The sequence below is a fragment of the Camelus ferus genome, chromosome 2, assembly GCF_009834535.1.
Source record: "Camelus ferus isolate YT-003-E chromosome 2, BCGSAC_Cfer_1.0, whole genome shotgun sequence".
NCBI lineage: Eukaryota > Metazoa > Chordata > Mammalia > Artiodactyla > Camelidae > Camelus > Camelus ferus.
The window spans coordinates 28,247,682-28,270,840 of NC_045697.1; the positions used below are offsets into that span (position 1 = coordinate 28,247,682).

The window sequence follows — 23,159 nt, forward strand, 5'->3', positions numbered from 1 at the left end:
TTGTTCAGGGGATATTGGCCTCTGGAATATGGGGCTTCTCAACCAGGGCATCTCCCACATCTACTTCTTGGCTCTTTGCTTCTGGGAATCCAAAGAGATTAGCTCCTAGACCTTTGCAGAGCTTGTGGTGAAGACTCTTTTCCCACTAACAGGGTGTCTAATGCTGCCCTGCTGGCAAGCTGGGCTTCCTGCCTGATGTCTTTCTGAGTAAACTGGTGTGTGGTAGTCTTGTGGGTCTGAATGTTTAGTTGACCTTAAGAAAAAGGCTCTCCCCTATCTCCTGTATATTGCAGACCAAGTATATTCAGATAAATCTATGAGCCACTGTTATTCTTTATGTTTTAGATAGAAAGTGAAATTTTGGATGCTCAAGAAGAACGTGAGACTCGGCTGTTCCCAGCAGTGGATGACAAGTGCCGGATTTTATGTCACGCCTTAACTGGTGATTTCCTCATCTACGGTACTGATGTACGTATTGGCCTCTTTAATATGGAACATGGGGGAATTTCTCATTTTTACTTTGTACTATAAGATATTTATTTTATATGAATATATACTGTATATAATACAAATATATAGATGTTATATATAATTATAATATAAACATTATATATTTACATAGAGCACATAGCATGATTTGCTAACATCAAGTGCTTTTATGATGATAAGCAATTTTGATGGCACAGTGAAAAGGGCAGACTTTGGAGTCTGGAAAATCTAGACTCAAATATTAGTTCTCTTACTTGCTAGTTGCTGCCTGATGCCTCCCAGCTTCATTTTCCTTATCTAGATGCTTTCAGGATTTACTTTGATGACAAACGTTAAGACACCTCATTCAGCTTTAGATCTCCAGTGCCTATATCTAGTAGGCATTTGATAAATATTAAAATTAATTAAATATTGAGAATCTCACTTCAGTCTTTTGAACTACCAATACCATATACTTCTAAATATTGCATTAGCCACATGTACATAAACCATAGCCATAGTAATAGCATCTTATATTTGTAAAGAGTTTTCAAAGATTTTTCAAAGCACATCATACCTGTTACCTTGTTGCTAAAAGAATGCAGTGAAGTTGGTTAAAAAAAAAAAAAGGCATTGTTTTCCACATTAGAAAAACAGTTATTCACTGTTTCAATGGTTCCATTTTCTCACATTTAAAAAAAAAAAAAATCATGTTTTAAAACATACTGCCATAAGAGAGACTTTTAAAATTGAAGTTTAACCTAAAATGATCAATCTTTGTCCTAATATACGTAAGTAGAGTAGGTCTTATATATGAAGTGAAGTGGTAAATGATATGGTAAATAATTAGTAAATACAGTACATTTGTATGACACACAATGGTTTACAGAGCCCTGATCTCACTTATTTTATCTCATGAAAATAAACAGGAAAGTTTTAGTGATGAGGACACTGAAGATTGAGAGGTTAGTAAGTTTGTAGTAGAGGTGGACTGGAACAAGCAAGATTTCCTGATGGAAAATCTCTTCCCACTATGCTACACGGCATTTTGAAGTAAGAATCCAAAGTGTAGTACTCTGCCAGTAGTGCAGCATTTATCTCAATCTCATTCTTTTTTTTTTTCAGTTGAGATATAATGGACATATAACATTATATGAGTTTCAGGTGTACACCATAATGATTCAGCGTTTGTATATATTGCAAAATGATAACTACAATAAGTCTAGTTAACATTCATCACCATACATAGTTACGAAATCCTTCTTTTCTTATGGTATACCTTATTCTTGAGTGATTCTGAAAATGTCAGTGTTTTTCAGCAGCTTTGTTGGTGTGTAATTGATATACAATAAACTGCACTATTGAAAGTCTCCAGTTTGATACTTTTGACATATGTATACACGTGTGAAACACCATCAATTCAATCAAAATAGTGAACATTTTCATCACCCCCAAAGGTTTTCTCATGTCCCTTTATGATTCCACCTTCCTATTCCTCCCCACTAAGTGCTTTCTGTCACTGTAAGTGAGTTTGTATATTCTAGAGTTTTACGTGAATGGAATCATATAGAATGTACTCCTTTTGTGAGGCTTCAGTATAGTTATTTTGTCAGTAGTACATTCCTTTTTCTTGTTGGGTAGTATTCCACAGTATGTGTGTATTATAATTTGCTTACCCATGAACCTATAGATGGACATTGGGGTTGTTTCCAGTTTGGGATATTTACAAAGAAAGCTGCTGCAAATAAATTCATGTTTAAGTCTTTACTTGGACATATGCTTTCTTTTCTCTTGGATAAGTAGAACGCTACATCATATGGCATGTATATGTTTAGCTTTTTAAGAAAATGACAAACTCTTGTCTAAATTTGTTGTACCATTTTACATTCCCATCAACAGTGGATGAGTGCTCCGGTTCCTCTACGTCCTTACTAACACTTGATGTAATCAGTATTTTACATTTTAACCACTCTAGTAAGTGTGTAGAGATAGCTCATTATGATTTTAATTTGCATCTCACTAATGGACTAATGAGATAGAGCATCTTTTCATATGCTTATTTGCTATCTGTATATCTTTGGTGAAGTGTCTGTTCAGATTTTTTTTTTACCAATTCTTAATTGATTGTTTTCTTACTGAGTTTTGAGTGTTCTTTATATATTTTGGATTCAAGTCTTTCATCATATATATTTTTTGCAAGTATTTTCTTCCCAGCATGCAAGTTGTCTTTTCATTCCCTCAACAGTGTCTTTCAAAGAGAAGATTTTTTTTTCTTAATTTGGACCAAGTCCAGTGTATCAATTAATTTTTTTATAGATTTTGCTTTTAGTGTCATCTCTAAGAAATCTTGGCCCAACCGAAGATCACAAAGTTTTTCTCCTATGTTTTCATCTAGAAGTTTTAAAGTTTTATGTTTTACATTGAAGTCTGTGATCCATTTTGAGTTAATTTTTGTTTATGCTGTGAAGTATGGATCAAAATGGGGATTTTTTTTCTTACATATGGGTATCCAGTTGTTACAGCACCATTTGTTGAAAAGGCTGTTCTTCCTCTATTGAATTGACTTTATACTTTTGTCAAAAATCAGTTGTCCATAAATGCATGGGTTTCTTTCTGGACTTTCTGTTGATTCTTTTGATCTATTTGTCTATCTTTACATCAGTATCATGCTGTTTTGATTACTGTAGCTTTATAATAAGTCTTAAAATCAGGTAACTTTCGTGTTTCCTTTTCAAAGTTGTTTAGGCTGACAGTTTTTTCTTTCAGTACTTTGAAGATGTCATTCCACTGTCTTCTTGCCTGCATTATTTCCAACAAGAAATCTGTCCTCCTTATCTTTGTTCCTCTGTGTGTAATCTCTTTTTCCACAGGCTGCTTTTACTGTTTTATCTTTATCACTGGTTTGGAGCAATTTGATTGTGATGTGTCACGATGTAGTTTTCTTCATATTTCTTGTGCTTGGGGTTGTTGAGCTTCTTAAATCCAAGGGTTTATAAGTTTAATAAAATTTGGAACATTTTCAACCATTATTTCTTCAAATGTTTCTTTCTCCCTCGTTTTGCCCTCCAATTTCAGAAATTCCAATTACACACATATTAAACCTCTTTAAATTATCCCACAGTTGATGCTCTTTAAATTTTTTCAATTCTTTTTTCTCAGTTTCATTTTGGATAGTTTTTGCTGCTGTATATCAAGGTCTCTAGCCTTTTTTTCTGTCATGTTTAATCTGCCAGAATTTCTTCCATTGTATTTTTCATCTCAGACATGGTAGTTCACTTGCAGAAGCTATATTAGAGTCTGTTTTTATATCTTCCATGTCTCACTCACCTTTTAAACATATGCAGTGTAGTTATAATAACTTTTAGTTACCTTGTCTGCTGATTCTAATATCTGGGTCAGTTCTGGGTCAGTTTTGATTGATTAATTATTCTCCTCAATATGAGTTATGTTTTCCTGAGTCTTCGCATACATGGTACTTTTTCCTTGTGGGATGCTGGATGTTTTTGTATTCCTAAAAATACTCTTGAGCTTTGTTCTGGGATGCAGTTAATTTGCTTGGAAATGGTTTAACCCTTTTGAGCCTTACTTTTGTGATTTGTTAGGCAGATGTGAAACACTGCTTAGCCTACAGCTAATTATTTCCCACTTTTGAGGCAACATCTTCCTGAGAACTCTACCCAATGTCCTGTGAATTACGAGTTTTCCAATCTGGCTGTTGGGAACAGTCACCATTCCCAGTCCTGTATGAGTGCCAGTCACTGCTCACTCTAATTCTTTTGAGTGGTTCTTTTCCCCAGCATCAGCGGTTCTCTCATATGTATACAGTGATCAGTACTCTGCTGAAGACTCAAGGTAGACCCTCTGAAGATCTCCCAGGTTCTCTCTCAGTGCAGCTTTCTCCTCTCTGGTACTGTACCCAGTAAAGTCTAGCCATCGCCCCCTCTGCCTTCACCGGATTCTCAGCTTTGTATCCTCAATTCAGGGAATCACGCTCCGCTTGCATTTTCTCTCCTTTAGCGATGGCTTGGAAACTCTCTCAGGGTAAAGTTCGAGCAACCATAGGATTTACCTTGCTTGTTTCCATCTCTCAGAGATCATTGTCCTCTGTTGCCTCATTCCAATGTCTTGAAAACTGTTTTCTTCATGTATTTTGTCTGTTATTTTTGGTCATTTTGGGTGGGAAAGTTAAATCCAGTCTGTTTTTCCATCTTGGCCTGAATAGAAGTCCAAGATGTTGTCACATGTTTTTATCTTAATTAAACTTTTTATTTAGAGATCATAGTAGATTCACATCAGTTGTGAGAAACTATACAGAGAGGTCCTATGAACCTTTTTCTTAGTTTCCCCCAGTGGTACTGTTACATTATGTACCACAAGCAGATATTGACATTAACAGTCAAGATATAGAACAGTTCTGTCACCACAAGGATCCTTCCTGATGCTCTTTTTTTTTCTACACTCACTTCCCTCCTGCCCCTACCCCATCCTTAATCCCTGATAACAAATAATTTGGCTTTTCTAGTCTATTCCAATGACCTATGAGTCTATCCCTCTACCAGTACTGCACAAATCTTGATTATTATAGCTATAAAAAAAGTCTAGAAATTTAATAGACTATTTTTCCCACTTTATTCTTTTTTCCCCAAAAACTGTTTTAGCTATTCTAGTTCTTTTGCTATTATATATAAATTTCAGGATAAAATTTTTTTGTAGATACTTGTCTGTGTCTACAAAAAAATCTTTTTGAGATTTTTGTTGAAATTGTATTAAACCTGTATATCAGCTGGGGAGAAATAACATGTTTACTATGATGCCTATCCAAGAACACAGTATACATCTCCATTTATTTCAGTCTCTTTGATGCTTTCATTAGTGTTCTTCAGTTTTCAGCATATAAGTCCTATGCATGCTTTGTTAAATTTACACATAAGTATTTCATTTTTTTGAGTGATTAAAAATGGTATTCTATTTTTTAAAATTTTGATGTCTACATGTTTGTTGCTAATATATAGAAATACAGTTGATTGTATCTGGTGAGTTTGGTTTTTTATTTTAACTTGATTTTCTAAATTATTAATAGCAAAGAATTTTTAAATAACATGATTTGAAAGTCACTCTTAATAAAGGTGTTGCCTACAAGTAGAAAATCTAAAAATCAAGCTTTAATATCACTAAGAATATTAGAATTGATAGACTGTTGAATGTACGTTCTCATTTTACTTATTTTCTTGGGTCTCTACTTTGCTTTTATAGTAAATATTATTCTTAGACTCTTCCTCGATCAAAAATATGACAATTTTTTCTCTTCAAATTAGGAAGTATGTTTAACATTAATGCTGGAAGTCAGTATTTTCTTGACAACCTTTTATTTCTCTGACTGTATTTTTTTTTTTTTTTTAGACTGGTGTCATTCAGTATTTCTACATTGAAGACTGGCAATTTGTTAATGATTATCGACATCCTGTCAGTGTGAAAAAGATTTTTCCTGACCCAAATGGGACCAGATTAGTTTTCATTGATGAAAAAAGTGATGGATTTGTCTACTGTCCAGTAAGTCTAAAAAAGTTTTCAAATGCTTGTTTAAAAAAAAATGCAACATATAAAAAAAAACTGTTTTTTGAATATATTTTATATATAAAATTATTTTCTCTTAAACAGTGCCAAAGATTATAGTACTTTGTTATCATGTTTGTGATATGTTTGTGATCTGTTTTCTGTCAATTTACATCAAGAAAACTGTTTCCATGATTTTGTAATTTTTAGTGTCAGCCCCAGAGAGATTTTTTTTTAATGGAAAGAATAGTTGTTGTATTCTACACCACTTTAACCTTGTTTACTGCACAGTATTGCAGCATATCTCTAGGTGCGTGAGTTTTCTCTCCAGAACTGCAGTAGCTTCAGAGGGCAGGGACTGTGCCCTGTTGTTACTGCTCACCTCAGATTATTTTCTTCTTCCATTAAAGATCTGGAACATAAATGTGTTTTGTATTAGGTGATTAAAAACAGATGAATCCATTTTTAGACTTAGTTACTCTTCTTTTTAAATATCCTCAACTTTTTTAAAAAATATAGATTTAGAAAAAGGATTTGTGTTTTTACATCATCTACTATACTTGGACTTTTTAATTTATTTTTGATATCCAGGTGATGGTATTTAGTATGTTCTTGGTCACAGCTCACATTACCTACAGCTGCTCTCGGGACCCATCCCTAATAGCTGGTCCCCAGGCATCTGTCCTTCACCATAGTGAAGACATGATCCAGTGAAGACAGCTCTCCTCCCACTAGACACTCTCCTAGGTAATACGACTTCCTTCCTTCTGTTTCTCTCCCTCCCTTCTGTTTCTCTCCCTCTCTTCCTCTCCTTCCTGGCTTTTTTTCTCTTCCCTTCTTTTCTTTTCTATTTTTCCCTTTCTTTTCCTTTCCTTCCTTCTTTTTTTTCTTTTCTTTTCTTTCTTTGACAGATATAATACTTTCCACAGGAGTGCCTGGATTAGTTATGCAAAATTCCTCATGTGCTAGTTCTTACTCATCCCATTCCTCAGTCACAAAACAAATGAGGAAAAATAACTTAAATATAAAGATAACCTTGAGTTCCCTCTACCTGATAAGGAAATTCAATCTTGTAAAGATTCCCTTTCTCTAACAGGGTACAAGGAAACTGGGCTGCCTTGCTTCCCTATGTAGGTTCACTGCAGGTTGATGCATTTTTCTTCTCCTTTTACAGTTCTCCTTTACTTGATAATTTCTGTCAAAAGGCTAGAATTTCCTCTCTCATGGGGTTGGGATGAGATCTCAGTGAGCTGATTTTTCCAAACATGTTATCTGGCACAGAGTAGCCACTTAGCAGGGGTTAGTTAAAGCCCTTTACCTCTTTGCCACCACCAGCCCTCGAGGTCCAGAATTTTCTCACTCGTTGCTGTTCATCCCTAATCTCTTTTCCAACTTTAACCTGCAACCCAGTTAAGTTAAAAAGAAAAACCCTGGAAAAACAAAGTCCACACAGAAGAATGACTCCACCAGAGCACAGGCTCTCCCTACCCCAGCATGGGGTGGAGTGTGTGCTTCTTTCCAAACTAAGATCTCATTGATAAGTTAAAATTTTAGGTTGTTAGATGAGATATCTGAGGGCTGTGTGGTGCCCACAGGAGTAAGTCCCTCTTTTAAATAATATCTAGACTTTCCTATGAGTAAGGCCAGCTTGGCAGGGAAGGGAAAGGAGGGCTAGTGGCTCAGAGCCTCCCCCATGGCCTCAAACCCAAGAGGAGGCTGTGCTAAGGCCCTTGGACCCTGGACCAGAGTGCTGTGCATTTTATTTGATTTTAACACCTACCCCATCATAGTGTGCTACTATTTCAGCTAACTTTTCCCCTCAACTTCAAAGAATTTGAGACAAACACTGCTTTGTGATGTACACATGTGAAAGTATATAATAATTCAAAGTACAACTATTCCTCTTTAAAATTCTTGTATATACTCACAATTTCCCTCCATACGTAGATTTATTCAACCTCTTTTCCCTCACTATGTGGATGGTAAGGAAGTGACTCCTGTTATAAATTAGAATTGGGAGAGATGCCTTTTTCCCTACACATGCCCTGATAAAACAGCCTTCCATCCCATCACTCCCTGTACGCCCATAAAGGATGACTTGTGGTACATTGTAGAAAGTTCACAAACGGGCAGTAGAGTGTAGTAGTTAAGTGCATTCACAGACAGACAAACCTGAATTTACGATTAGTTATAACAACAACTAATATTTCTGTGCTGAGTATGCATTCCATATATCAGGGATCTTTTTTAATCCTTACAGCAGCCCCAGGGATAAATACTTGTATCATCGCCGTTTTACAGAGAAACTAAGGCATAGAAAAGATAAGTAACTTGTCCAAGGTCACACAGGCAGCAGATGGTATCAGTGGTGTGAGCCTGCTCCGGCTTCCTCCAGGGCTCTCACTTTGATTGGATTCCCCGTTTCCCCATCTATAAAATGGATACAAGTTCCAGTATCTACTTTGTAGGTTGTTGTATAAAAATCAAATGGGGTGATATACATAAAGCTTTCACAGCACCTGCCACACAGTGAGCGCTTAAATGGTTACCCTTTTAAAAAAATTTCTACCATCAGTCCTCTGGCATTGGTGTGCTCATCCTTACAAACTGAGAGTCAGCATGACAGAGCAGATAGAAGCATGAACTGTGGAGCCAGACTGCCTGGCTTCTGACTCTTCAACATACTAGCTGGGTGACTTTGGGCAGATTTCTGGGTGCCTCTGTGTCTTCATCTGCAAAATGGGCACAATTATAGTATCTGTCTTACAGAGTAAAAGATTAGAATTAAATGTGTATTAAATTATATATATATTTTACGTATCTAAAAGTAATTATATATTAAATTAAGTACAATTTATAAAATAAATTAAGTAAATATAAGTACAATAAGTGTAATTAGATGTAAGTACAATACCTGGTAAGCAGCACTATCCAATAGAAAGACGATTTGAATCCCATATGTAATTTTAAATTTTCTACTAGCCACATTTTTTAAAAAAGGGAAAAAGAAACAGGTGAAATTAATTTTAATATTTTTAATTTAACCCAATATTATCATTTCAGTATGTAATCAACATAAAAATTATTGTGATGTTTTACACTCTTTTTTTTTAATACTGACTCCTTGAGATCCAGTGTGTGGTTTACAGTAACCCACATCTCAGTTCAGACTAGAATTTGGACATTACAGTACTCAGTAGCCACATGTGGATATTGAATAGTGACTACTACTATATTGGACAGGACAGCCCCATAATATTAGTTATTATGATTGGTAGGAATTTTATATTTCATTCTTATTTTGAGAGGAAGATAGATTATGGAGGAGGCAGGTGTTTCTCAGTTCCATATTCAGGATATACATAAGCCTATCTGCCTGAGGTCACAGGGCTGTGTGGATTGATTTTTTTCATAGCTTATATTTCTGTAACTGTTTGTTTGTTAGAATGCATTGTAGAGAAGTCTTTGAAATACAACACACCAAATAAAATTTATTTAAATTTCAAATCATATATGAATTAATTTGTTTCTTCTCTAGTTGAAGCATTTCTGGACCTAGTATTATTGAAAATTGTCTGAACACAAATGTGTTCATAGTTTAAATTTCCATCATCTTGAGCAATTTCAATTATTTTTCCTTAACCTAAAGTTTTCTGTCCAGACTTGTAGTTTTTCTTAAAGATTCGCCAAATCGTAGATAAAACCCGTGATTTTCCATATAACCACAGTTTTTTCAAGCCTGGTATGGAGATGGGAAAAGAAGCTTACCTTGGGGTGTTGTTGAGCTGGTACCAATATGGGTGGTAAGCTTAGCCAGCTAAGGCTGCGAACAGGCTCCTTTCTACGAAGGCAAATAAATGATAATGATTCAAGTACAGACTCAGGGCAAATCTGTAAATCCTTATTTTGTAGGTTAATGATGCTACCTATGAGATTCCAGATTTTTCACCAACCATAAAAGGTGTTCTTTGGGAAAACTGGCCAATGGATAAAGGTGTGTTTATTGCCTATGATGATGATAAGGTGTACACTTACGTCTTTCACAAGGACACCATACAAGGTACTTAATCGCTTTTTTGTACATTTGTTGAGAAATAAACTTCCATTGCAGTGAAATTAAAACACTTCTTTCTGATGCGTGTGCTGAGTATTAGCTTTCAGCATTAAGATGTCCATTTTATAATACAGGATCCAAGGTCATTTTGGCTGGTGGCACCAAAGTTCCCTTCTCTCATAAACCTTTGCTGTTGTATAATGGAGAGCTGACCTGCCAGACCCAGAGTGGAAAAATAAACAACATCTACCTTAGCTCCCACCGCTTCCTCGACAGTTTAAAAGATGCAGGGCCTAACGAACTGCGGCAAATGCTGACACAGGCTTTAATGCTGAAAAGGTAGGGTTTGAAACACTTCTTGTGGGGCTTCTCCTTTGCTTTTGTGAGTTTAAAGGTCAAATCTGGGGGGAGGGTACAGCTCAGGAGTAGTGTGCCTGCCTAGCATACGCGAGGTCCTGGGTTTAATCCCTACTGCCTCCATTAAAATAAATAAGTAAATCTAATTACCTCCTTCCCCCCAAATAAGTAAATAAATTAATATTTAAAAAAGAAAAAGAAAAAAAAGTCAAATCCTGTTAAAATAGACAGAGAGATGGAAATAATAGTATTTTCCTCATTTGCTTCATGGGATTACTGTAGGCTCAGCTAAGATGATGGATGTGAGAATGTACAAATTCTAAAGGAAGTACTCCTGTACTGTCAGTGCTTTATTCCAGGAAAAGCCCTTCAGAACAAAAACGTTTCTAACCACCCAAACAGCATAGTTATTGTGAAATTCTAATAAACCTAATTATTTCAACACCATCTTAATTTCATCGTAACAGTTTGCTTTTGCCTGCCTTGTGATTTTTTTTTTTTCCCTGTTTTCCTCTTACCTCCTCTGGCCACTATGAATTCCTTTGTGATTCTAATTCTTTGGACCATCTCTTCAGTGTTGCTCTTCCTCAGGGTCCCTTGAGCTCTTTTCTTCTTTTCTCACTCTAATTATTCTTCCTGAGTGAATCTCCTCAAAGATGCTTTCAATACCATCTATTTGAGGCTGACTCCAAAATGTGCTCCCTTGACTTAAACCTGTATTTACCACTGCTCCCCACTCACATGTAGTGGGGAGTCCAAAAGTTCCTCAGACTGGCCCTGTTTAAAACAACTTGTCATCTTCCCCAGCCTCCTCTTCTCCCCGATCCGATCGCACTGTGCACATATCCTAACGCACACCTGTACCTACACACACACCCCTGCACCTACACACACATACACACACACCCCCAGATCCTTTTCTGCTCTGGCATCCCCCACCTTAACTTTGGCACCCCCTTAGAGTCATGTGTAACATGACCATCTCCTGACGGCTCTCTGCTGGTAGCCTCGTGACAATCTGATCTGTTCTCCACACACTTTTGAAAATGTGAGTCTGATCCTCTCAATTCCCTACTGAAGATCTTTTAGTGACTCCCTGTTGCCTTTAGGAAGAAACCCCTACTTCTCAGGGACCTCGACATGACACGCTGGGCACTTGATGATTTAATACCAGCCTCAGCTGTCCCCACTCAGCCACTCCCTCTCTGTTCACTGCTTGAATTCAGTATTTTTCGTGATTCCTTGCCTTTTTCATCCTGGAATGCCCCTCCCTATCTCTGAATGGAGTAACTCCTCATTCTTCACCGGTCGGCGGAGCCCTCTCCAGCTCCAGGAAGCCTTCCCCGAAGCCCTGTGAGCACTGGCGGTCTGGGTCAGGGGCCTTTCTGATGCGTGGCCTCAGAGCCAGGTCCGGCATGCAGAGTGATTTAGAGCACGTTCCCGCTTACACTGTGTGACTCGGCTGGTTTTTTAAGGCCTCTAAGCCTCACTTTCCTCATCTATAGGGGAGAAATAATAACATTACATGGTGGATAGGGTTGTTGGGGTGATCTGGTGAGAGAATTTACAGCCAGCACTTAGTGTAAAGATTCACGTGCTGTAGGCACTCAGCTACCTCTGTCATTCTGTGTCATCGTCGTCTGTGTACTCATCTGTCTCTCCCGCCTTCCCCACATGTGCCTGCCTAAAGGACAGGGACTGCTTTTGATCTTTGCATCTTGGTTCCAAGCACAGTTCCTGGCACATAATGGTGCTCAGTGAATGTGTGTTGGATGAGAAAATGCATCAGTGAATAGATGGGGAGGGGTAGTGTGTTCGTTAATATAAGAGTTTCACAAAAAGTCTCATTGGCATTTATGGTTAAGTTTTAAAGAGGTCAACAATCTTTTGCTGTCATGGTCCAGATGGTAAGTATTTCAGGCTTTAAGGGTCTCTGTCACAGCTGCTCAGGTTGGCCACTGTAGTGCAGGACCAGCTGAGACAATCCGTAAGGACTGGGCAGATGAATGGCTGTGTTCTACCCGCATTTATTTCCAAAAACAGGCAGTGGACTGGATTTGGCCTGTGGGCCACAGTTGGCTGATACCTGTTTTAAACTTCCAAATTTATAGGACTAGAGTACTCATTTTATTAGACTTAATGTGAGAAAAAAAAATAATTTTCATCTATGTGTGAAGTAAACCAAATAAATAAATAAATAGAATTAGTGTTGATGAGAGAAGGTGGTTACCCAGAGAAGATTAAGATTAATTCAAGAAATCCAAGAAAAAATATTTGCACAAAAGAGGGAGAAGAGTTTATGCAGTTTTTTGTAACTTGAAATTGATGATTAAAAATTGAGAAATGTTTTTGCAAAATTCATCTACTACGTAACATTAAATGATATACAGTCTGAAAATTGCCCAGTAGGGGGCAGAGTTCCCTGATTAAGTTATATACTCAAATCCTAGGTTTTCTGATGCCTGGGAAATGTGCAAGATTCTAAATGATCAAGTAGCCTGGAATGAGTTGGCCACAGCATGTCTACACCACATGGAAGTGGAGTTTGCAATCCGTGTTTATCGGACAATTGGAAACGTTGGCATGGTGATGTCCTTGGAACAGATAAAGGTAAACAGCATCTTATGGGAATGATCAGATTAGGATTTCAATGGTATTTATTCAAACATTTGTAATTTCTGCATTTAATCTTAACCTAACTCATAAACATTGATAGACTATTAGTGGGAATGCAGTTTGGTGCAGCCATTGTGGAAAACAGTATGGAGATTCCTCAAAAGACTACCGTATGATCCAGCAATTCCACTCCTGGGCATATATCCAGAGGGAACCTGCACCCCAATGTTCATAGCAGCACTGTTTACAATAGCCAAGACATGGAAACAACCTAAATGTCCATTGACAGATAACTGGATAAAGAAGTTGTGGTATATTTATACAATGGAATACTAGTCAGTCATAAAAAATAATAAATTAATGCTATTTGCAGCAACATGGATGGCCCTGGAGAATGTCATTTTAAGTGAAGTAAGCCAGAAAGAGAAAGAAAAATACCATATGATATCACTCATATGTGGAATCTAAAAAAGAAAGACAAATGAACTTATTTACAAAACAGAAACAGACTCACAGACATAGAAAACAAACTTATGGTTACCAGGGGGGTAAAGGGTGGGAAGGGAGAAATTGGAAATTCAAGATTTGCAGATGCTGACTTGTATATATAAAATAGATAAACAAGTTTATACTGTATAGCACAAGGAACTATATTTCATATCTTGTAGTAGCTTACAGTGAAAAAGAATATGAAAATGAATATATGCATATTCATATATGACTGATGCATTGTGCTGTACACCAGAAATTGATACATTATAAACTGACTATACTTCAATAAAAAAATAAAATAAAATTTTAAAAAAGTCAAAAAAGAAGTAAACCCTTATGTTTCTTCTCGTTGAAACTGCTTTAATTTCTAGGGAATCGAGTACTACAATCTTTTGGCAGGACATCTTGCCATGTTTACTAATGACTTCAACCTGGCTCAGGACCTGTACCTCGCATCCAGCTGTCCTGTTGCTGCCCTGGAGGTATGGCAGCCAATGCGGGGTTGGGGGAGGACAGACAAAGAGGCAAAGAGGCTCTCACCTTCTGTAAAGTTAAAATCTCTCAGCATCAGACACCACATGCCTTCCCCCTCTTAGAATTCAGACTTTAGCTCTAAGAACCCCTGAATCTTTGGTATTTTCACTCTGCCTTCTGTGGAGCCATAACGGCATAATATTGTAACATCACCAAATAATTTAAAGTCTGAATGCGGCCAAAATTAACAGATAATATAACTTAAAAGATGCATACAGATAAAAACAGCCACCATTTACTGAGTGCTCACACTAGCCGGGCACTTTTCTAAGCGTTGACATATTTTAATTCATTTGACCCTCACAACAGTCCTCTGAGACAATACTACTATTTTCTCTATTTTCCAAATGGGGAAACCAAGGCACGTATATCTTTTATTTACTGTATAAAATTCTCTTGTGTATGAAGAGGTGAGCTAAGCTTGCGTATCGTCACTAGTTTTCCAGAGGTGAGCATTGCAGGGGAAGGACCAGAACAGAGTGAAGGACCCAGTGCAATGCAAAGAAGAAGAGAGCCCTGCCTGTGTAGAATAGCGGTTAAGGACACAGACTTTAGAGTTGGATGTGTCTGAGTTCAAATCCCAGCTCTGTGTAAACCTCGCTCCAGTTACTCATTCTGTCTTCCTGTGCCCTAGATCCCATTTAGAAGAGGGATAACAATATCTAGCCCACAGGGTTGTTGTAAAGATTAAAAAATGAGATGAGATCTTTTTGGAACAGTGCCTGTTGACAGGAAAGATGCAGAGATGGTGGCTGTGGTCACTAACATTCCACATCAACCAGCATTTCCACAACTTCACAGAGAAAAGCATATCTACTATTAATCCCACAGCTTCTCTTTTTCAAGTTGTACTATAGCGAATTTTCATTTTTAAATTTTAAGTGAACTAAATTAATTTTAAGAAAAAGCTTAGATAATTTTACAATATTATTTGCAATCATTGGGGATACCCTGAGAAGTTTTTAGAACTTGAATTGGTACATACTCCAAAAAATTAATGGTTTAATCTTTAATGGTTAGTTTATATGTGGAATTGTGTATCAGACACAGTTAAAAGACCTCAGGAGCCAGGGAGAAAGACACATTCACATTTTACTTATGTTTGCTATTATTTGTCTCATGATATAGGTTCAGATTTTCTCATAAAATAACATCAGTTGCTATAGTACAGTATTTCTCTTCTTAAATTATCACCCCTCTAAGAAGAAATATTCATTTTTAATTTAGTTGGTTGAACTGAATTAGTTTTAATTCAATTTAATTTTTTCCTGTTGAGAAAAATTAAATACTAAAAAGAATAAGGTTTTGTTTAGGATTGCATTTTGGAGGGCCAGGAACCATTGTAATAGCCAAGATGTTTTTGCTCCCCAGCATCCAATTTTTACGCCTTTAGGGGCTCTGTCACTGCAGTGAGAATGTATGCTGTAGTAATATATTGTCTTTGGAAAGATCGTTTCATTTTTTAAACAAAAGTATCTGTAATCACTTTTATTAAAACTAGCACTATATGGTGACTATGCAAAATAATTTTCTCATTTGAAATGAATGTCTTTCTCTTCCTAACAGATGAGAAGGGATTTACAGCACTGGGACAGTGCTCTGCAACTGGCAAAGCGTTTAGCCCCAGACCAGATACCATTTATATCGAAAGAATATGCTATTCAGCTTGAATTCACGTAAGTCCTCATCTTTACATGTTTCAGTCAGTATCTAATTATTGAATATCTTCATTTCTGAACTGCCATTCATTAGAAGGCCATTAATTTAATAATTAAATCCACTGATTTAATAACTGCTTCTTAGGGGGGAAAAGCCATATTAATTGTACATCCAAAAATGTTTGATTGTAACTAATGATGTCTTATCCATGTATTTATCCACTTTCATTTTCAGCATCAAAATCTAATTTGGGGGGTCTAAGTCTTTTCTATATTTAGAGTCTAAGTATTGTTTTGAATAGCATTTGGCCAACAACAGTTACACATAGCATCAGAGTGACTCTGCTTTTCTTAACCTTTGTTCATGATCTTGACCTCTTTGAACACTGTGAGAATTTGCAGTGTGATTTCAAGGCACAGTGAAAAATACCAGACTTTGGTCTACAAATCCTATTTGCTTAGATCTGTGCTTTCTCTTTTTTACATTGAATTGCACATGGATGAAAATTCAACAGTTAATGTTGAAAATCAAGCCAGAAGCTTTTCACAGGTGGATAGGCAGTGCTTGAGTAATGATCCTTCCCAATGCATAATGAATAGGCTTCACAGACCTTTCCTACCTTTGGAAATGCTGTAATCTGTTCTGAGAGATTTAGAATTTTCTAGTGCTCTTAATTGTTAAACAGTCTTACTGTCAGCAGTCTTAGTTGACAGACTATACCTTTTTATTTCAGTGCTGCATAAAAGCGTAATTTTATTTTTAAAAAAATTTTTTATGGAAGTATAATCAGTTTACAATGTTGTGTTAATTTCTGGTGTAAAGCATAGTAATTTGGTTATATATATATATATATATGTATATATATATTCCTTTTCATATTCTTTTTCAATATAGGCTATTAAAAGGTATTGAATATAGTTCCCTGTGCTATACAGTGGGACCTTGCTGTTTACCTATTTTATATATAGTAGTTTGTATCTGCAAATCTCACACTCCCAATTTATCCCTCCACCCACCCACCCCATTCTGCTTGGTAACCATAAGTTTATTTTCTATGTCTGTGAGTCTGTTTCTGTTTTGTAAATAAATTGGGTCTTTTTTTAGATTCCACATACAAGTGATATAATATGGTATTTTTCTTTCTCTTTCTGGCTTACTTCACTTAGTATGACAATCTCCAGGTCCATCAATGTTCCTACAAATGGCGTTATTTTATTCTTTTTTATGGCTGAGTAGTATTCCATTGTAAAAGTGTAATTTTAGAGGCATTTATGATCCAGTTTTAAGCTCACATTCAGCCATGGTTAATGCCACTAATGCAAATAACCTGCGGAGACAATAAATGAATAATTTATTTGCAAATACAAATTCACAGGTGTTATGTGCAATGACAGCTACATCACAACTGGACAGTTTCTTTTGACATTTGTTATAGGATGTATTCCAATTTCAAAAACTATGAAATATGGAAAATGTTTTTTGAACAAAGAAAATATGGTTCTGACATTTGATTTTTTAAAAACATTTTTATATAGTTCTGCTTTATTTTCATACATACTTTAGATTCATTGAGAATATTGACACACAGATTATAGTTGTAGAAATTATTCTCTCAAAAAGTACTCTTTCATTTCTAACCAAAATACTTTAACATTTTCCATTTTGCAAATAAAAACTTCTTGGAGATTTTATTTCTTTCTTAGTCAACCTTGATTTAAATTTGTCACATTTCTGACCCTTACAAAGTAAATCCATATATTGAAAAGGACGAATTGGAATCTTAACACAAGGGACGAGGCCTCAGGGCCCTGGCCCTTCCTCTCTGTCCTAAGAGTGGCTGGGTCTTAGAGGATAAAATGTCTCTGCTAAAGAGAAAAGGGTCACTACATTGGGAGATGACCCACCATGTCTTGCCAGATTACAAACACCCAAGTAAGCTCAGCGACCATCCAGAAGACTTCCATTGTCTCTTCTTTCAAGGGAATCAAAGCTTTTGTGCAAACTCTCAAAAACTTCTCATGACAGTCAGATGAGCTGAGCCAGCTGAAAACCTGTGCTGTTGTTATTGTTGTTCTTTAACCCTTTCTGCTCAACACTTGACCATGAAGCCACCAAGTCCCAAGACTTTCACTGCTATTTCTATGCGGACTGCTGGATCCTGATCTAGATACACACCCCAGCCCCCCCAATCAGGAGAATTTCCCTTGTGATAATAGAAGCTAAGTAGGTGTATCTCATCATCATCAAATACCCCATTGGCCACTAGTTGCTGATTTTGACACTAAAGCCTTAGGCCTGTACTCAGTTCCAACAGTCTTTTTCATTATGTATCCAAGACCTTGATTAGGTCAAAGCAGGACCAGTCTGTCAGCTGCAGGAGGGCATTAGAATAATAAGCTAGAGCCACAAGAGAGTTCCAAAATAAAACAGTAATAAAGTAAGTGGGCTAAAATATCGTAAATAAAGTGAGAGTTCCAAAGTCTTAATTTCACATCTCCTAATTGGGCTTGTCTGAGGAAAACCTCGGGTTCCTGAATCAGGAGGAACTGGCAGGAGATATCCCTAGCTGTGTTGATATTATTAGATCCAAATATTAGAAATTTCTATTTAGAAACATTGTTGACTTTGAAGCCCTGGACTGTCTAAAAGTTCCTAATTAATAGAATAGCTTCTCTTCCAAAAAATTCCTTGTAACTAACAGATGATGAACCTGAGTGAGACTGAGAGAGGTTGAATAACTGGTCTAAGCTGGTAAAGTGAAGCTCAAATAATGCCATTGTCAGAGCTGATTAATTTATTCTGGATGAGATTGTTTTTCAGAGGATGACAGATCTCCAGATGCATCTTAGGCAAATTAGTGATCCATTCTGTCTCAAGTAGTAAAAATGAATTGAGGTAATAAATATGACTTCTGGTTGTGCAAATCCATGTTAGCATCAGTCATGGGATTAGAGAGTGGTATTATCTATATCATGTATAATAGTTTTTATTAGAGTAAGAATCAGAGCCCTCAATACTGTCATCCCTCATGTTTTCCTCCATTTCTACCCAGATTCTCTCAATACATTTTGTGCTTATAAACATTGGGTGTTTGGGAAAAAACAGTGATTTTAACAGTCACATGATTGTCATTTAGTGCCCCAAAGGTGATAGATAAGCAAAGGTGGCCCATAAAATTTAATATAGCTCCCCAAAATGCCCAGCATGCTACAAGTTATTACTGTACAGTCTAGCTTAATAATTATCCTTAAAGTAGCAAAATAATGAACTGCACTTGAAAGGATGCATGCATATATGTTGTGTATCACATCTTTTATGAGCTTAAGCAGCTCAGTGAAAGTTTATCTTTTAAATCTTGTTTATGTAAATAAGATACTTAAATGTGTATTAAAATTCACTCTGATTTTTCTTTCAGGGGTGATTATGTAAATGCTTTGGCTCATTATGAGAAAGGAATAACAGGTGATAATAAGGTAACCTTGAATAAAGATCAGATGTGCATAATTATTTGGGGGCTTTTTGTTAGTTTCATTTTCTTAATCTTATTTTCATTGTATTTATTCAGCATAAAACAGGTGAGCCTTTTCAGTTTATTAACAGCTTTGCAAGGATATAGTTAGATCATTTTACAATACTTTAAAATCTTAAAAACTGAAGATGGCAATATTTTTATCAGCCTAAAAAAGATATGTTTTCTATTGCACCCCAAATATGAGCTTCTTATTAAGACTGGGAGTAAGATTTTTGTTCTTTCCCACTTACAGGCTATGGTTTTCATAAGATTTTCCTTTTACTCTTAAAAAGTTTCAGTAACCACTTTGAAACTGAATTCCCAGTCCATTAAAGTTTGTTCTACCTTTTCATCCCTCATGTTGTATCTTTTATGATGAACCTGGTAAGCATGTACTTTACCTACCATTCCAGCCCATTCTCCCATCCCAGAATTTAGGTCAAGAAGCTACATTTTGTGATAGAAATTGATGTTTTTAAGATAGGTGACATCAAGATTGAAAATCTTTTTATTTTCTATTTTATATCTAGCATTTTATTATAAAAGTAATACAGTTTCTTCTTTTTTAAATTCAAATTATGTTCATACTTTTTTTTAACAAACGTATTTATTTATTTGTTTGTTTATTTGTTTGTTTATTTTGGTGGGGAGGTAATTAGGTTTATTTTTTTAATTTATTTTTAGTAGAGATACTGGGGATTGAACCCAGGACCTCATGCATGCTAGGCAAGCATTCTACCACTGAGCTTTACCCCTCCATTTTGTTTTATTCAATTTGAAAAATCACCAAAATATATTAAACTAAAGAGTGAGAGTCCAACATTCTCTCTTATGTCCACACTCCTTAAGGCTAACCAGTGTTCATGATTTTATGTATTTCTATCCAGAATCTCTTCTAAGCATATAGCTATGTCTGTAATAGGGAATATTACTAAAAATGAAATAATTCATTTCTGTTCATTCAGCAAAGATCACCTGAGAATCCAGTCTGTGGAAAGCAGCATTTTGTTGTATGGTCTTTCCAAATTAATACAGATGAATGTCTTAATTTTTTAAGAGCTTCTAAAATTTCATCCTCTGGATGTATCATAGTTTTTTCATCCAGTTGTTTTGGGTTTTGTTTCAATCAAAAACCCTGCAGTGAATATTTGACCTAGTACCTGTATCTTTAACTACATAAAATAGTATTTCTGAAGGATGTAGTCTTACAGGTGGGATTTCTAGGTCATAAAATGTGCGCTTTTAATTTTTTATATGCTAGATTGCTCTCCAAAAGAACTCGTAGTTATTCATACAGCTGTCAGTCATGTATGAAAGTGTTCGTTTCCCCCACATTCTCAACAACACTACCAATCTCTACCAATCTGATCAGCCAAAAAAGGGGGGGGGGATATTTTATTTTGTGTGTGTTTGATTATTAGTGAAATCAAACATGTTTTATTTATTTATTGGCCAATTGTATTTTTTTTATAAATTACCTAATTGCATCTTTTGCTCACTTATCTCTTAGAGTTTTGACATTTTCTTTGTTTGGCTCCATCTATTTTAGTTCATCCTCAGTTGTGTTATCAAATACAATCACCCATGTGGCTATTTAAGTTATTTAAAATTAAGTAAAATGTAAAATTCAGTTCCTCTGTCACACTAGCTATGGTCAAGTGCTCGGGAGCCACTTGCGCCTGTCAGCCACCATGTTGGATGGGGCAGATAGAGAATATCCCCATCGTCACAGAACTGCTTTACATACAACGTCATCTGATGTTCCATTTTGATAGTTCAGACTGGCTATTTAGAAATTTTGTTAGTTGTCTTTAATGAATTAAATAATTCTAAATAAATAAATAATAAAGGTTTTATGTTTCATCATACCTAGAAGAGAAATCTTCCACTTGATAAATGGTCTTTCTCTTAATTTTATTCATGGCATTTATGCTATGTACTCAGTTTATTTCCTCTCATATAAAATTTTATACCAAGAAGGTATACAAAGATATACAAGGTATTATAACAAAGGAGCAGTAAAGTTTTGATCTTAAGCACAAAAGATCCAGACTTTGGAAGAAAAAAATATATAACTTCACAACAGATGATTTCTTTTTTTAAAGACTCAGTGTTACTTCAAAATCTTGATTTGCCTGAAAAGGTGACTGAAAGTAAACTATAACCTTTGGGCTCATTTTAGATTTAAACTGTTTGGCTAAAATACATCATTTTAAGTTAAGGTCTGATTTGTTGGTTATTTGCCTTGTAATTATAGGAACACGATGAGGTGTGTCTGGCTGGAGTGGCCCAGATGTCCATAAGAATGGGAGACATCCGCCAAGGGGTGAGCCAAGCCCTCAAGCACCCCAGCAGGGTCCTTAAAAGAGACTGTGGTGCCATATTGGAGAATATGAAGGTAGGCATTTGTGCGCACAAATTTCATGTGGTCTCGTACATAATAAATTTAGTATTTTAATCATCTTATATCATTTTAGCAATTTTCAGAAGCAGCTCAACTCTATGAAAAAGGTCTCTACTATGACAAAGCAGCATCTGTCTACATCCGCTGTAAGAATTGGTAAGAATTTGCTAAAATTTGTTCTCAGCCAGTGTGGAAAGGAGCATGTGTCCGTGATCTTCCTTGCTGCTCCTCCCACCTGGACACCTGTTGCCTCTCTCTGGGCCTTCTCTCCATCTCCTCTTTTTCTTCCTAGAAGAGTTCATATTAATAGTTCTTTTTCCAAAGAACAGCACATTCTCTAGGTTTGATATGGGGAAATCCCTGATCAAATAAATTATTAGAACAAAAAAAGCCCTATTGCCCCCAAAGAGTTAATGAGCTAATCCTCATTTTCCCACAGAGGGTGGGCTAGTGAGGTCAAGGGCAGGAGAAAAAGCTATTAAACCTTTTACCTGTAGACTTTCTAAAGATCGTGATAACTGTTTTTTTGAATCCTAAAAACTAATATCTGATTGTAGGAAGCTACTTTTGGAGTGAATGTCGTGCTGATACGATTCTCCTAAACCTACCTTTCTAGGGCGAAAGTTGGTGAGCTTCTGCCTCACGTTTCTTCTCCAAAGATTCACTTGCAGTACGCCAAAGCTAAAGAAGCAGATGGAAGGTTTGTACGATTTCTCAATTTTATATAAATTTAAAATAGTATTTTATAAATTAGCTATTGATAATTGGCAACCCTCTAAGAAAGGCAAAGCAGAGGACAGAAAACATCTTCACTCCTCATCTGGCCTGAAGTGCCAGGCTATTAAATTTTTTCCATACTTAATATACCTCAGTCAATGTTTTATGTATTCGGGTATAGACTACTGTCTCTTTTTATTTGAGAGTTAAATACTAGCAGTTGAAATTTTGATACAATGTGGCATGAAAATGAAATTAAGCAATAGTTCTTTTATTAAGGAAGATAACTTATGATGCAGATGAAAACAAGAGTAAAGAAACATGAATTCCATACCTATGGCTGTAGGCTGTACTGTCTAAGCCACAGAGCAGTATTAAAATATAGTGATGAATAGTTAATATCCTAAACATACAAAGCTTTCCTGCAACTTAATATAAGAAACCCAAAGATGCAAGGAGGAAAAGGGCTAAAGACAAGAAGTCTCAGAGGAGGAAATACAGCTATGAAACTGTATTTCATGCAAACATGATAAAGTTATATCTCACTAGTAGTAACTGAAGTAAAGCAACAGTATATCATTTTAACCTATCATATTGGGAAAGATTTACTTTACACTAATAACAGTACTGTCAAAATGTACTTGTTACACATGACTAACCACAGTGTAAATTTCTAAAGTCTTTAGAAAGTTATTTGGCAATATGTATTAAGAGATTTTTAAAGGTTAATACCTTCTACTTCTAGAAAAGTAACCTTAAGAAATAGGGAAATACACTAAATATCTTGTTAAAAT

At 36.0% G+C, this 23,159-nt stretch overlaps 1 protein-coding gene across 5 annotated transcripts in view; it reads left to right on the top strand.

Annotated features, from left to right (window-relative positions):
- Window positions 1-23,159, top strand: part of WDR19 (WD repeat domain 19) — a 76,924-nt gene that overhangs the window by 21,410 nt on the left and 32,355 nt on the right. For all 5 annotated transcript variants that reach the window (XR_004325581.1, XM_032496009.1, XM_006188981.3 and 2 more), the window contains 11 exons: window positions 346-468; window positions 5,869-6,018; window positions 9,934-10,081; window positions 10,210-10,414; window positions 12,883-13,042; window positions 13,912-14,022; window positions 15,641-15,750; window positions 19,149-19,206; window positions 21,502-21,642; window positions 21,722-21,804; window positions 22,265-22,348. Coding sequence is in view for 4 of the 5 variants with exons in the window: in XM_032496009.1 (XP_032351900.1) it covers window positions 346-468; window positions 5,869-6,018; window positions 9,934-10,081; window positions 10,210-10,414; window positions 12,883-13,042; window positions 13,912-14,022; window positions 15,641-15,750; window positions 19,149-19,206; window positions 21,502-21,642; window positions 21,722-21,804; window positions 22,265-22,348 (1,373 nt within the window). In the remaining variant the exon portion in view is untranslated. The remainder of the gene's footprint in view (window positions 1-345; window positions 469-5,868; window positions 6,019-9,933; window positions 10,082-10,209; window positions 10,415-12,882; window positions 13,043-13,911; window positions 14,023-15,640; window positions 15,751-19,148; window positions 19,207-21,501; window positions 21,643-21,721; window positions 21,805-22,264; window positions 22,349-23,159) is intronic.